This window comes from Penicillium concentricum (assembly GCF_028827145.1).
Source record: "Penicillium concentricum strain IBT 3081 chromosome Unknown utg000001l_segment0_segment0, whole genome shotgun sequence".
NCBI lineage: Eukaryota > Fungi > Ascomycota > Eurotiomycetes > Eurotiales > Aspergillaceae > Penicillium > Penicillium concentricum.
In genome coordinates, this window is record NW_026622754.1 from 3,429,112 (window position 1) to 3,444,399 (window position 15,288).

A 15,288-nucleotide genomic window follows, 5' to 3' on the forward strand; every position below is an offset into this window, starting at 1 on the left:
CATATGTCAGTGGCTGCTTCCGGTGACTGTACCGTTACAGTATGGGTATTTTTCTTTTTCAAATTACAGTATTTAAATAGATCTCAAGTGATATTAGCTAAAGAGTAATGTCTTTAGAAGTACTCCGTATCCGCTGTTTAAATAACTCCTAGCTGTGCAATATTGTATAATATACGGAGTATGTCCCTCATAGTATGAGTACTTTACATATGTGACCCGGGAATTGAATCTACATACTCCATATCGAAGGAGATACCCATATCTGGAGAGAGATTCCATGACTAAATTACCTCATATGAAGCCCTTATCCTCTCTTTTTATATAGATACATGTATATATTGCACTTCAATATACTCTCGGGACTTAAGATCGAGCCGGGAAGCGGGGGTAACTACCGTGCCCTAGCTGGATTAGGTTAAAGTGCCAAGAGTTTAAGTATATTATGCACATTCATATATTCTGGCTATATGCAAATATATGATTAAATATGGTTAATGGATCTAAATAGTTCCAGTATTTGATTTCCTAGACCCGGATATACTGGATTGATATACTGGATTTGTTGTAGGGTATATGGCCGAGAACTGATACCAACAAAGCCTTACAAATATAGGCTACATGTACTCCACTGAATCTAGATCTCAATAATACGTAGTCCGTACATATATTGACTAATATTTATACACTTATGACACCCTCCCCTCTTTTCATGGAAAGGCAAACAATCTTGGAAACCCCGAGGCGTTCGACTCCAGATGCTGTCCCCGTCACACTCGACAATAGGGGAAGTTTTTATTTCAATCACTGCAGATCTGATTATAGAAGATTGGATATGTTCAGGTTCCGTAGCAAGATGCATACTATTTCGATCATCATGGCTCAGACTAGCGTTAGCATGGTGCTAGTAGAGAAAGTTGTAAAACCTCCAAGGCCGAGTGCCGCTCTTTCCTTAATCCGGGGCCACTTTTCGGTGAACGGTGTGTTTCGGCAGAACCGAAGTGCGGAGTACCTCTAGGCCCGGCTCTACAGTTCCGGTTTGCTATCACATCTATGTTGTGCATCCAAGTCTACACAGTCTTCTCATTGACGGATATAATTTCCTCAATATCATTCTAATATCTCTACCAATTCCAATTCAACACACAAAGTGAAACGTCGAGAACCTCCCGCTGGGAGGGGCTGATCGCCAGACGATGACGCGAGCTGCCGCACCGCCGATTCTGCTACAGCTACAGAGCGCCGAATCGGCATCCTCGCAGATTACAGCTTTGCGCACTCTGAAGAATGAACTGATTGGCCATGATCAGCGCAAGGAAATCTACATTGTCGAGGGAATCATACCAGCTTTGGCACAGGTGTTGATATCGAGATGGCCGGGAACGGCCGAGTTTAATGAATCGATACTGCAAGGCCGGTCCACGCCAAATGCCACAGAAGATTACGAAGCATGCCTTCAAGCAACTTTGATTGTTGGGAGCTTGGCACAAGGTATGTGAAAACCAGATCCATGTCTAAATCCGCTAAGATAAGACATTGACTGTACTGAGCAGGTGGTCCGACGTTTCTCACCCCACTATTCGCCAGCAATATCCCCCAAACCTTACTTTCAATATTTTCGTCCCCGGACTGCCCAGATTCATTCTGTCTTCCCATTCTACGACTCCTGAACACAATCGCAGACCGGATACCGTTGCAAAGCCAGGAACAATGGCCTCGGGACACGCAGCTTGCAGATCTCGTTTTTGCTTCTGCAAATATTACCTCTCTTAGACGTATAATCTCGCAGGAATACAAAAACCTGCGCAGCCAGGCTACGATCGAGCTAGCAGCCGCCCTGATCGGTAAGCTATGCACGGAGGAAACCCACAAGACGGCACTAGCAGAATCCGGGGTGTTGGACGCTTTGGCGCTCAAGATTGCCTCCTTTGTTGTGGCCAAGGGATTTGTCTTGCCTGGCGCAGAGGATCGCCTTCAAGAACCTGGCGCATTAGACGACCTGCCACTTCCGGCCCCCGACTCCGCTCAGCTAGCACCCATTCTGCGCGCCGTGGCTGTCATTATCGAACAGTCAAAATGGAGGGCGGAGCATTTCCTGTCATCACCTGGGATTGTAACGGTGTTTCCAAAACAAATCCCTGGGTTCGCTCCATCAGACATCAAGAAAGGTCCGTGGGGATCCACATATCTGTCGGGCTCCGCAGTACCACGTCATCTTGGCGCCAACCCCATAGAACAGCTTTTGCCTTCAGTTCCTCTAGCACACACAAAATCTTCATCCAGTTCTGCCAATTTCCCACCTCTGGGACACGGAGGCTCACAGCGTCGACACAGTCATTCTTACCCCACGCCTTTTTCGCTGACGGAGACGCCTGTTCCAGAAGACGACGAGAATGCGATCGTTCCATGGCTACTCTGCATCCTCCGCTCAGAGAATGGCATGACACGGTTAATGTCCGCACGTCTTGTCACGGCCCTCTTCCGTTTAGGATTGGCGAAGAAACATCGCGTCCCAATGTTCAGTTATTTGCTGATCCCCATCTTGATTCGTATGCTAGATAAGAACGTTCGACTGCCGGATGAAGAAGGCGCTATTCATGATGGTCTGCTCTCGTCGACCCTACGCTTGAAAGAAGAGGCGCCTGCCGTATTAGCCAACTTGGTCATGGATGACCAGGAGCTGCAGAGGCACGCGGTAGAAGGCAATGCGCTTAAGCGACTTTCACAACTTCTCAAGGAGACTTATAACCCAATAACGGAGACATCCCGGCCGATGTGGCACGCAGAGGATGGCCCAAGCCGAGACCTTGAGTCTCTTTCACAGGAGTGCCGCCTCGGGCCATCCGGTTACTCTCCGACCCTTTGCCATGTAATGCGTTACCGAGAGAACATTCTCAAGGCTTTGGCAGCACTCGTCCCATTCAAGGACGAGTACCGCAAGGCGATTTGCGAACATGGCGTAGTCCCTTACATCATTGACGCCCTCAAACCAAGGCCTAGTGATGCACTGGCTGATGCTGTGATGCCCAGAAATACTGCAGAGGATGGAAATCCGATTCCGACAATTCTGGCTGCTTGTGGTACAGCTCGAATGCTGACCAGATCTGTGAGCGTGCTGAGAACTAGTCTTATTGACGCCGGCGTGGCCAAGCCACTGTTTGCCCTACTTCGCCATTCTGACCTCGAGGTGCAAATTGCAGCAACGGCTGCGATCTGTAACTTGGCCTTAGACTTCAGTCCCATGAAAGAGGTTTGTCCAAATCTACATTTTGTTCATAAGCTTTGCAGCTAACATAATGTTTTCAGGCAATCATTTCCCACAATATCATTCCCATCATTTGTGAGCACGCCCATTCATCCAACACCAAATTACAGATTGAATCGCTCTGGGCTCTCAAGCACATGGTTTATGATACCGCAAACGACATCAGAATGAACATTATCGAGACTTTGGGCTCCGAATGGATCATGGAGGTCATCTCCCAGGATCCGGTCCGCGCAGTGGCTCGACGGGCGATAGAAGAGGAGACAGATCAAGGTTCCGGGTTTGCCATGGGTCGATCCAACTCGGCTGGCGAACAAGTCGACATTCTGAACCCCATGGATGACGCAGCGGAGTGGGAAGAGGACCTCAAGATGACCGATACTATGCCTCCCTCCAAAATGAGTTTGGACATGTTCCTTCCTGATGCAAGACGTAGACGCAAACTTGTTCTTCACGGAACCCTAGCTCAGACTACACAGTCTCGACAGGACGACATTGCCGTCCAGGAGCAGACATTTGACTTACTGCGCAACATGATCTGTGGTCGGGGTGCACCTGAGATGATTGAATATCTCTTCAGAGAGCTAGGTCAAAATGATTTCCTTGATACCATTGCAGATACATTGCGACCACGTACCATTCAACTCCCTCACCGCCGAGACTCCAGCAGCCAGTCCCTCCAAGTCCCCAATGAGATCATCAACGCAGCCGCCGCTCTCATCGTCCACTTGGCGGCCGGGCACCCACGTCACCGGCGCATCGTCGCGTTCCACTGTGACTTGCTACGGTCTCTGGGAAATTATTTCAACCATTCTCACAAAGACATTCGGTCGAACTGTGTTTGGGTAGTGATCAACCTCATCTACGAAGAAGATCAGAGTGACCATGAAGGTTGTCGGGAACGGGCAGTGAGACTTCGTTCTCTTGGGTTTGCGGAACGGCTGGCTAGCCTCGAGGATGACACGGAGCTAGACACAAGGGAGCGTACGAAGACTGCGCTGCATTTGTTGAACAAACTGTCTCCCGCATAGTTGATATTTTTCTCATGGTTAGAGTTACCCGGGGACGTTCTGGATGGGTCGGAGTACTGTAGGAAAATATGGACGATTCTTTTGTTTTTCTCTTACTGAGCTCGTCTTACATGGTAACTGATGAGGAGCTTAAATTTTGTAGATACTATGTGCCTGAAAGCTCTCTAAGCATTTCTACATCCATGGATGTTAGCTTTTCCCGTAGTGCCTTGTCACTTCTCTTTAAGCAGGGCTAGTAACATTACCCAGCACTCTCAGGCCAAATAGTCAGAGCCTGGGTATGTATGTAGGTATGGATTTGATGATAAGAGCTCCCTTATCGAAGTGGAGAAAAACGTCATGGCCCTTGCAATCCAGTCTGTTCACATCTGCAATCTACCTAAATATCTATTTTAAGACAGGTCTAGTCTTCCTAAAGAAATCTAATAATGTCTCCAGTACCAGAACCCATCCTCCGAGCCCTCTCACTCCCATCTGAATCAAAAGTCGACCTCTCCACATCCGGTCTAAGCTCAGGCTTCACAAGCACAGGTACCATCCACGCCCAGATCCCCGGCAAAAATGGCACAGAAGAGCGACGCTACTTTGTAAAAACTTCTGCAAATGGAAAATCCGCAGAAGAGATGTTTCAAGGCGAATCCGAGTCCCTCAACGCAATCGCAGCCTCGGTGCCAGGGTTCTGTCCGCAAGCCCTAGCTAGGGGACCACTCGACGAGCCCGGGACAAAGGCCAAAACGCACTTCCTCGCAACAGAGTTCCTTGATCTCGGTGGCAAGATGAGCCGCAGTACGGGTGACGAGACCACACTTGCGCACCGCCTCGGAAAACTGCATACCACACCCGCACCCCCAGACCCGGACACCGGCCGGCGTAGATTCGGATTCCCCGTGCCGACCTTCTGCGGTGATACCAAGCAGCCAAACCGGTTCTGTGATAGCTGGGCTGAGTTCTATGCGAATGAACGGCTGCTTACGATCCTGGCAATATCTGAAGAGCGCAATGGACCCGATGCTGGGCTGCACGAGGCGGTCGAGATGACGGTACATAAGGTTGTGCCTCGGTTGCTTGGGGATGGTCATTTAGGGTATAATTTTAGTGGCGAGGGAGAGGGGATTGTACCTGTTGTTATTCATGGGGATTTGTGGAGTGGAAATGCTGATTGGGGTCGGATTGTTAGCTCGGGTCGTGATGAAACGCCTGGGGATGTAGTGTATGACCCGGCGGCTTGCTATGGACATAGCGAGTTTGAGCTTGGGATTATGCATATGTTCGGTGGGTTCGGGGCTCGGTTTTTTGATCAATATCATCGTATTGTGCCGAAGACTGAGCCTGTGGCGGAGTATGCTGATCGGCTGGAATTGTATGAATTGTGAGTTCTTTTCTTTCCTTCTCTTAGTGTTGAATAAGTTTACTAATTATATCTCAAAAAAGATATCATCACCTGAATCATCATGCTATTTTTGGTGGAGGATATCGATCTGGTGCTATGTCGATTATGCAGAAGTTGATCAGGAAGTATGATAAGGACTAGAGTCCTATAAGTTTTGCAAGATTTTCTATTTTATTTTGTATCCTTTCAATATTTAAGCAACATTCAGCTAGAGACATTGTTCAATCACAAAGATACTTAAAAAAATGATGTCACACTAATATCCATGACTTGTCCGACTCTAATCTCTTCCTCGTTTCACCTTTCACTTCTCCCTTGGAAACAACAAATTGTACTATACAATGCCAGCTCATCCTGATTCCAATCTCTATCCCCAGGCTAGTGGCCCGGCCAAGGTGCTGGTCGATCAGCATCGCGCTGAACAGCCATTGAAGTTGTATGCGGGGTGATTCTGTCCGTATGTGCATGGCCCCTCTATCCTTGAAGCAAACGACTGCTAACCATTTATCCAGCTTTGCTTTGTCCCCAGCTTATTCATAATTACAAATATTAACAAAACAAAGTGCAACGAGTCTGGCTCGCCCTCGAAGAGAAAAGGATCCCGTACGAATATATCGAGGTCAACCCATACAACAAGCCAGACTCACTACTCACACTGAACCCTCGAGGCCTAGTACCTACACTCTCGACGCCAGCAGATCCACACCCACGGCCACTGTACGATTCCACTGTGATCCTGGAGTATCTGGAAGAAGCATACCCAGATCACCAACCCCGCTTCCTACCAGAAGATGCCTACGAGCGTGCCCGCGCACGCATTTGGATTGACTATGTGACATCTCGCATAATCCCATATTTTCACCGTTTCTTGCAGTGCCAGTCTGCAGATGGCAATGCGCAGAACACAGATGCCGAGTTGGATCAGGCTCGGCAAGAGTTTTTGAGTCACCTGAAAGCATGGGTGGAGGAGACGCACACCGATGGACCTTTCTTCCTTGGTAAGGATATAAGCTTGCCGGATCTGGTGCTGGCTCCGTGGGCTGTACGACTGTGGGTGTTTGATGAGTTTAAAAGTGGTGGATTGGGGATTCCGAAGGAGGGGGAAGGGGGTACAGATGAGGGTATCTGGAGCCGGTGGAGGACTTGGCTTGCTGCTGTTGAGAGCAGACGTAGTATCAAGGAGACTACCAGTGATCGTGCGCATTATCTTCCCATCTACAAGAGATATGCGGATAATTCAGCTCAAAGCGAGTTGGCTAAGGCGACCCGAGCTGGTCGTGGGGTTCCTTGAGAGGTTTGTGAGGCAATATTATGCTATTAATGTAGCTCTAGTGTGATCAACATTTTTGTAATTGCACATCTGTTTTCAGGAAATGAAACAATATGGTAGACACCGATATTATACACTTCGGGATACGGAAGAGTATATTTCCGACAAGCCTACACGTGATTGAGAGCTTTTGGCCTGACACGTGATCGCTATATCGATCCAGTCACTGCGCGTCCTCATCTTGCAACTCTCAAAGACATTACTTAGTATTGCCATATTTCTAAGAAATCCAAGAAACTGTCATGGCACGCAATATGAGGGGCGAATCTCCCCGCGGGAGCTCAGCGCTGGAAACCGGCCCGTCAGCACCGGCCATCCACCCGTCTTTTATACAGGTGGCCAACCCATACATATTCGAACAGACAGTCGAAAACTGCATCGAGGCGATGAGCGTTAATCCCCTTCGTGAAACTTCATTGCGTCTTCAGGGCGTAGCATGGATTGACAGCGTGCGGAGGGCCCTTAACCTGTAAGTTGACTTCAGGCCAGGCAAAATGTATCAAAACTAACTGGAAATCCAGTCCTATTCGCACTTTTGACACAGCAGTAGGATATTATCACCGATTTAGATTGGTGCACCCAGACAATGAGTATATTTTCACAGTGAGTTCTCTCGGAAATCCCTCAAGGAGACTAGCCTAACCTGGGATACAGGATGCTGCGGCTGCGGCTTTATTCACAGCATGCAAGATCGAAGATACGCTGAAGAAGTCGCGAGACATCGTCTGCGCAGCGTACAACTTGAAAGTAGCGCCATCAGAGCACTTATCGGCTGATGATCCCGTAAGTTAAGATGCCAGATGAGACAGGACAGAAGATTAACGGTTGTCGACAGATGTTTGAATCCAATGCGCGTGGCATCATCGGTCTCGAACGACTCATGTTAGAGGCCTCAGGCTTTGACTTTCGAACCCGGCACCCCCAAAAGACCCTCATGAAGCTGGGTCGGCATTATGGACTACTAAAAAACTCCGAAGTCTCCAATATTGCCTACCGCATTTCGTCCGATCTTTACCGGACATTTGCACCTATCAAACAAAACTCATCGACGATGGCCTTTAGTTGCCTTGAGCTTGCAGGACGACTCTTAGACCAGCGCGTCAAACAAGTGGAGTCCGGGGTAGACTATGCGCAGTGGAGCACCAGCCGAGCAGAAATCATGGGTAAGTGTTGTTGTTGTTGTTGTTGTTGTTGTATTCGAATTTCGAATTTACCTAGCGAGCGCCCCATATTAACACCCATCTAGAAACCCTCTTCGACCTCTTAGAACTCTATACCCACCACCGATCACAAACCGCTGTCGGCCCGGAATTTCCAGCAGACCGGTTCCTAACAGTCCGCATCCCGCTCAACCAAGAAGCCAGCGAGCAAAACATCCCGCGCTACCACCCGTGGATCGGCCAGCCACGTAAACAATCCAATGGCAGTGGCGCGAACGACCAAGATGCTCCACGACCTGCTCATCCCTTGACACCAATTGCAGCGAATGGGGACCGCCAGAGGACAGGCGAGCGAGGTCGCGACGCCGCCGTGCGATTCATGCTCGATCCCGCATGTGCGGATGAGGAGAGGCGACAGGTCGCGGCGTACTTCAAAGTCGAAATGGAAGAATATGAGGTCGACGGGTAAGAGGTAGTTCTTGCTATTTGCGTTCCTAGAACCTACGTTCCTGGCACCTGGTGTGCCTCGTGCGGCGAAGCGCAGCCGAGAGAAGGCTTTGCTTGTTTCCGTGAACCGATAATATGATAGCGAGTTTGGTATTGAGCTGGGATGGGCTCCTATATACTAGGTCCCATCTTGGTCTCAACCAAACAATACTCCGATCACAGTGACTCGCTATTGGCAGTTTGTCCTCATTCTTGTTGGGATACGCCGCCATCCTTGCTAAGCTCCAATAAGAGGCCCTTGCGCGCACTTTTCTGGAGCGAAACACTGTTTCTTGCTCCACAGTTTCGGAGATGAGTTGTCTCGGATACGAGAGACTCACATTCTGGAATTTTCCCGTCTTGTTCTATATTTCCCTTGATTTTTCGATACCCCAGACATCTATGACTAGTGACGAGATATCGATAGACAAAATGAAAAGAATTATTAACTATCGATAAACGGTTTCTCATTCTTACGGAACAATATATGAAGTAAAACAAAGTCAGAAATCAGCTTCAAAATTTGAATTGAAAGCTATGTACAGATCTACAGTCTGTTCCCTTCGCGCGTCCAAAAACAGCGAAGCTAGAGACAAGACCGAAAGAGCAAAAAACACAGACATGTCCCCCACCATCCCCCTTCTTCTACCACTTCTGTGGAGGGATGTGTTCGTTCCACGCATCGGGAGTATAGCAGAGCTCCATGTCAGGATCGACCGAGCAACAAGTCATCAAGTTTAGGCGATCAGAAAGGGAAGAGAAGAGAAGAGAAAAAAAATAGTAGTGAACAAAGGTACAGGGAAATAGCCGTAAATGAAGAGAGAAAAGTCGTCCCTGTGCCTCCGGCGTGGAGATTTTCGGTCTTCACAGCGGTTCATTAGAGCCCTTGCCACGGGTCATTTTGTTGGATATTTATGCCGTGTTGAAAGGCGGGTAAGGCGAGCGGGGCGCATGTATGTACATAACATGCATGCACACATTAAGGCTTGCATGCATATTCGATGGACCCAAACCAAGTCCCGAATGAAGCAAGAAGCAATCGGAGGAGAGTTGCAAGGGGGAAGCGCGGGGTTGAAAGGTCGTCCTCGAGGGGTAGAAATGAAAGTGAAAGATGAGTGTCATGAGTTTGGGTGGTGTTTTTCAGTCTGAATGCCGGATAATCTTTTAAATTCATCGACGCTTGAGTTCGGTGAGAAGGCAATCCAGAATCTGGGAGAGGTTAGTGATATGATCATGGTAATTGGTTCAAGGAAACATACGGATTCTGAGACGGCGCCCTGGTTGTACAAGTACTTTCCGAGACCACGGACGACCTCGAGCTGCTCGTCAACTGTAAGGCCATTGATGGCAGTCTCGATGATATCGCCTACGCTGGCCTTGTAGACAGCAATGAAGCTGTGGTAGTACATGAAAGAGAAGAAGCCCATGATGAACTGGCAGTCCATGCGGTCAGTGATGCCACCATGGCCAGGAATGGACTCGCCAAAGTCCTTGATCTTGAAGGTGCGCTTCAGACCAGAAGCAAAGAATCCACCGAACGGAGCGATCAGCGAAGCGAAAGTGGCGAAAGCCAAGATGTGGAACTGAATAGGTTCCACCCAGAAGGTCTTGTCCACGCCAAAGATTTCAAGCGAGTAGGGTTGCGACGTGAAGACCGGGTTTGGATCACATTCCAGACCGGTCAAAGCATTCGAGCCCAGATCATTGACAGGACAGATGAAGTACTTGTAGCGGATCAGCAAGTTGGTCATGAAATAACCAAAGCCAACGGTGCAGATCCATGCGCCAAGGAATCCCTCGACAGTCTTCTTCGGAGAGAGCTGAATAAGTTGTGTCTTTCCAAAGCTGATACCGCAGACATAGGCGAAGATATCATTGGTGATGACCAACGCGGCGGGGAGGAAGAACCAGATCATGCCCTCGAAAATGTTGTTCATGACAAAGTGAGCTTGGACAACAATCAAATACAAGGCCATATGTGTCCAAGCAAACTGAGTGAACTGGAATCGGTAGTGGCCCTTCTGCAGAGATCCAACGAAGAACACGAATCCTATCAACCGGGATTAGCAGAGTAAAAGGGGAGCAGCCGAGACACTTACCCATTACGTAAAGTGTGAAGCTGAGGAAGCGGTGGTGGTTCGCCAACGGAAGCAGAACCTTGTCAACAAGCAGGATGTGCTTAAAGTAGTAGATCACGCTCTCCCCGTACAGGAAATACATAGTGGTCGCCAGGAAGTACCAATTCAACGATTTGGTGAACCGCAAGTTCTTCTCCTTATTGGGGATACTGGCGATGGCGATGACTTCCTTGAACGAGATGATTTGGATGCCAGTAATTAGGACAATAATATAAATGTGACCGGAGAACAAGGCAACGAAGAAACCGGCAATCATCACAAAAGTCCATATCGTCCGGGTAATGAAGGTCTGCTTCTTCTTCTCATATTCGGACTGGGGGGATTCTAGATATGAAGATCATGTCAGAGCTAAATTCCGATGCCGTACTCCACTAAAAACTAACCTCTTCAGTTATTGTAGATGGTTTGGACCCATTGCCATTTTTGCCGGGGCTAGCGGGCTCTGCAGGTGCATCGCTGACGTCGGAGGACACGCTGAGGCGTCGCTCATCATTTGACCGGTGTTGAAACCTAACATTGCGGCGAGATTTCGACATGGTGGGAAAGGGGGCCAGAAAGAGAATCTGGGCAGCAAGAGTGGAGAGTGCAGAGGGAGAGAGAGGGTCATCGGGATTAGAGGTTGATGAGCTCATGTGAAGTGCCGTGCCAAAAGCGGTCAGCTTCAGCTTCAGCCCCGTGTTTACTTTTTTTTTTTTGGTTTGCTTAGTTCTTTTATGCCGGGTGTATTGTTCGATTTTATTGAATCAATCAACTCTTTGAACTTCAAATACTATTATTATGTTCGTTACTAGAAATTGAAATTGGATGTGCAGGGTTTTTGTCCAGGTGCCTTGAACTGCCGTGCTCTCTCTCTCCCGTCTTCAACCTCGGAAACACTCGAACTCGAGAATGATCAAAAGCCATCTGTGAACTTAGAACCCGTCAACTCCCTCTGGTATTCCATTCATGGCGGGGGCATGGAAGACGACGACGACGACTACGGCTCCGACGAGTTTGACTCTCTGCCACCGGGAACGTTGTATGAGCTGGAACAGAATGCGTTTCAAGCAACCCAGGCGTCAGCCTCACAGTACCACGGAAATCCCATAAACAGCAACTCTGTGCTTTACGCTCAAGCAGTGCCATTAAACAACAATGCTGGATCGCTGAGACCGCCGCCCCGGCTACACACCGGATTGACGAGCGACTACAACACACTGGAGGTGGGGGAACTGGAGGCCGAGGTGTACGATAATTTTGATGAACCGCATGCCATTCCGCATGGTCAACATGTACTCGCCGCGGATTCTGGCGTTGCAGCTAATGAGCAGCTGGGCGATGCCATGGATGTGGACGAGTACTATGGACAAGGGAACGCCGCCCCGGAGATCAATGCACGCCTGGTGCAGGTGAGTTAGTTGAAAGCTTCTTTGCATAAACTCTAACAATTTTGTATAGGTGGAACAAGAAAGAGAACACATCTTACAGGAGCTAGCCGAAGCGAGGACGCAAGTGGAAACGAAAGCCGGGGAAATCTCGATCATTCGAAGGAAGCAGACATCGATGACACAAGATTATGACCGGCAAATAGCGACTCTTAGGAAATCTATGGCCGACGAAATGGCGAAACACAAGCAAGAGATCGAGGCAGCTGTGTCCGAAGGCAAGGTACTGGCGACAGAGAATGTGTTTCTTCAACAAGACCTCGTAGATGAAGCCTACCAGGTTCGGAGCTACAAATCCAAACCTCGCGAGATGGAAGCCCCAGTGACTCCTCGAAAGTCCCGGGTGCTTCCCTTCCGCGATGGATTTGAAGATGACGAAATAGCCATGGTATCGCCCAGCAAGTCTGCAGCGCGTTCTAAGCGAGCGACGCCGACTGTTCCAGGAAAGCGCAAACGGCAATCAAGCCAAGATGGCGCTGCGCCACTGCAGCTGAACCCCGCTGATGTGGAGCTTATTATGACTGATGCGAATGATACTCCGGCTGAAGTCAACGAGATGAAGCGCAAGTCTGCAGTGGGGTGTCGCAATCAGCGATTAATGATGCGACTTTTGAGCCACCGTACACATCCCAACCAAGAAACAGATTTTGAAGCCATGGCCAATCTTGCGTTTCCCTCGGAGCCACATCGACCCATATCCAGCATCGTTATGGAGGTCATGGCTCGTGTCGACCCGAGCAGCTACGTATTAGAATATACGCAAACGATCGCTTCGCTGTGGCAGCGCGCCATCAACGAGAAATTCTACGAGCCGATCCTTCGGTTTGAAGCTATCACAAAATATAGTTTGATGTCAGATGACGTCCCTCTCTCCGAACTTATCACGCCTCTAGTTGGAGTCTTGCAGGACACAGTGGAAGTGAATGCAGTTCCTCGCTTCAAGTATGCCCCGGCATCACGAGATAAACGAATTACTCGACAGACACCACAGTCAGATCTGCAGCCCCTAGTCGACTCGACTGGGGCCATGCGTCTACTTTACCAAATTGCCTGTGGAGTATTGCACATCAAAAGTGCTATGGAGACATTCTGGCAAAACATTCGGATCTCGTTCATTCTCGTGATGTTGCACCCCTCACACCCACTGGGTGACATTGTGCTTTTGATGAACCTCCTATCAACAAGTATTCGTGCAGACTCATTTGGTCCGATCAGAACTTCTGACCAGGACCAATTGGACGTGCAAAAATGGATTGTGGACCGCCTCACGCACATGCTGAGCGAGCCCGCAATACCGGATGAAGGCGTGGAGCCATACACCGCATACGACATTTGCGCAATGCGCCTCGAGGTCCTGATGCTGCTGGAGTCGCTTGCATTCAACCCTACGGCCTCATCCCAAAAGCATGCCAGTACCATACTCGCATTGCACCCGAATGCACTCGCCCGTTTATTCCGGTCGATGCACGATGAGCTGGATGCACTTTACTCCTCCCCGCCAGAGTCGGACCTGCGTGTTGCGTTGGTGAATGGCCTTATGCGGCTGATTTTTGGGGTCATGCGGCAACATGGCCCCTTGATCAATATGCAAGAAAAACTGGCTTGTGTTCCTGGCAGCAAGCAGAAGCATCTCGTTGTATTAACTCGCCTGGCTTTCTGTGATGGGACCGTGTTAGAGGCGGGCATTGATGATGAAACCGTTGATATGGCGCACGAGCTACTTGAGGAATGGACTAATCCTCAAGAAGCAGAGTCATTGGCAGAGGCGTTCCCAAGTTCTAGGAGAGAGTGACAGATTGGAGATAGAGGCGTTCAACGTTGTACGACTGGGATTTTTGTATGCATTTAACATGGCGCGATGTGTTCTCTGGAGTTACTAGCATGTTTGTCTACCGTAAACCAAATCAATTTAATCTTCGTATCTTTAACGCATCCGAAAGATGAGGGGAAATTTGCAGGGTACACATAATTCCAGTAAGAGTGGTTCGAGACTAGACCTCCGTAAAGCCCATAAATGGGCCTAACCTTCGAAGCCCAACCCAACCTAATGGGCTTTGTTAGGCTTTTTTTATTGGGCCCCCATCAAAGCCTATTTAGGGGGTTCAACTAGCATCTTGTAATCGCTGTATTCTGACCCTTCTACTAGTTATACAGGGTTTCAACTTAGAAGTTATAATTATAATAGCTGTATAATTTTAAACAAAATCCGACCAGTGGATGTTGAAAAAAAGGTTAACACTAAAGTTATGATAAATATATAACTACTATATATATTTGAGATTTATACGGGAGTACCACCACTTTCTAAATGAACCTCTATAATTCAAGACTTATCTAAAGAACGCGTTTTTTTTTGCGTATTTAAACGTAATATATAAATTTAGCTAATTATTAATACTATATTAATTAACTAAACCAATAAAATATTACCCTGATCTAAGCGCTAAAAACGGGATCTAAACATAAGGTACCAATTAAACAAGTCACGTTTTTCAGAATATTATGGGCTTTGGGCCCCCATTATGGGCCCGAAGATAGGCCCAAAGCCCTATTTTTTTTTTTTTAAAAAAAAAAAAAAAAAGTTCGTGGGGTTGGATTGGGCCTTGGGCTTTGTGGGCTTTGCGGAGGTCTATTCGAGACCAACAAACGGGAGCAACAACAAGGGTGAGTCCATCTCCTAGTGCCAGGCCTTGAGCTCTCAGTGGTGAAGAGAGGGCTGCAAGGGAGCAGAGAAGGCAGTAAAGTAATATAGCAGTTATGTCTAGGACAGGGGGAGACATTCTGGGCACCACACACACGGGTTGTGCACATTCCAGGTTTAATCAAGGCACTCTGAATGCTGTGTCCCTTCTCCAAGACCGGGAGAGAAGATGGGTGACATCATGCATGTTTAATTATGTAGTGCCTACTTTGCATGACTTCGTTTCGAGAAGTCTAGCGGTGCTACATAATGTGACAACTACGGTGCTCTTCTCCAATCTCGTGCCACTGGCTCAAGAATTGATGAAAAGAAAGTGTTCCACGAATGGAGGTGCCAAAGAATACGCCTGTCAATGACCCGAAAGCC

The 15,288-nt window shown here is 48.4% G+C and overlaps 5 protein-coding genes across 5 annotated transcripts; 4 read left to right on the forward strand and 1 right to left on the reverse strand.

Moving 5' to 3' along the window:
* Positions 1 to 1,193: 1,193 nt before the first annotated feature.
* On the forward strand, positions 1,194 to 4,293 carry N7517_001287 (armadillo repeat protein; the record flags this gene model as incomplete). Its single annotated transcript, XM_056719017.1, has 3 exons — positions 1,194 to 1,488; positions 1,551 to 3,247; positions 3,304 to 4,293. The coding sequence occupies 3 exons, from the start codon at positions 1,194 to 1,196 to the stop codon at positions 4,291 to 4,293; spliced, it is 2,982 nt and encodes a 993-aa protein (XP_056583152.1).
* Positions 4,294 to 4,721: 428 nt separating this feature from the next.
* Positions 4,722 to 5,824, forward strand: N7517_001288 (putative fructosamine-3-kinase; the record flags this gene model as incomplete). Its single annotated transcript, XM_056719018.1, has 2 exons — positions 4,722 to 5,662; positions 5,725 to 5,824. The coding sequence occupies 2 exons, from the start codon at positions 4,722 to 4,724 to the stop codon at positions 5,822 to 5,824; spliced, it is 1,041 nt and encodes a 346-aa protein (XP_056583153.1).
* Positions 5,825 to 6,121: 297 nt separating this feature from the next.
* N7517_001289 (Glutathione S-transferase/chloride channel C-terminal) lies at positions 6,122 to 8,642 on the forward strand (the record flags this gene model as incomplete). Its single annotated transcript, XM_056719019.1, has 7 exons — positions 6,122 to 6,140; positions 6,247 to 6,879; positions 7,248 to 7,482; positions 7,535 to 7,616; positions 7,668 to 7,796; positions 7,849 to 8,176; positions 8,260 to 8,642. 7 exons carry the CDS (start codon positions 6,122 to 6,124, stop codon positions 8,640 to 8,642), a joined length of 1,809 nt encoding a protein of 602 aa, XP_056583154.1.
* Positions 8,643 to 9,829: 1,187 nt separating this feature from the next.
* cds1 (phosphatidate cytidylyltransferase) lies at positions 9,830 to 11,429 on the reverse strand (the record flags this gene model as incomplete). Its single annotated transcript, XM_056719020.1, has 4 exons — positions 9,830 to 9,868; positions 9,919 to 10,709; positions 10,759 to 11,110; positions 11,181 to 11,429. The coding sequence occupies 4 exons, from the start codon at positions 11,427 to 11,429 to the stop codon at positions 9,830 to 9,832; spliced, it is 1,431 nt and encodes a 476-aa protein (XP_056583155.1).
* A 324-nt stretch (positions 11,430 to 11,753) lies between these two features.
* On the forward strand, positions 11,754 to 14,013 carry N7517_001291 (uncharacterized protein; the record flags this gene model as incomplete). The annotated part of the gene is made up of 2 exons (XM_056719021.1): positions 11,754 to 12,185; positions 12,235 to 14,013. The coding sequence occupies 2 exons, from the start codon at positions 11,754 to 11,756 to the stop codon at positions 14,011 to 14,013; spliced, it is 2,211 nt and encodes a 736-aa protein (XP_056583156.1).
* Between the last annotated feature and the right edge of the window lie 1,275 nt (positions 14,014 to 15,288).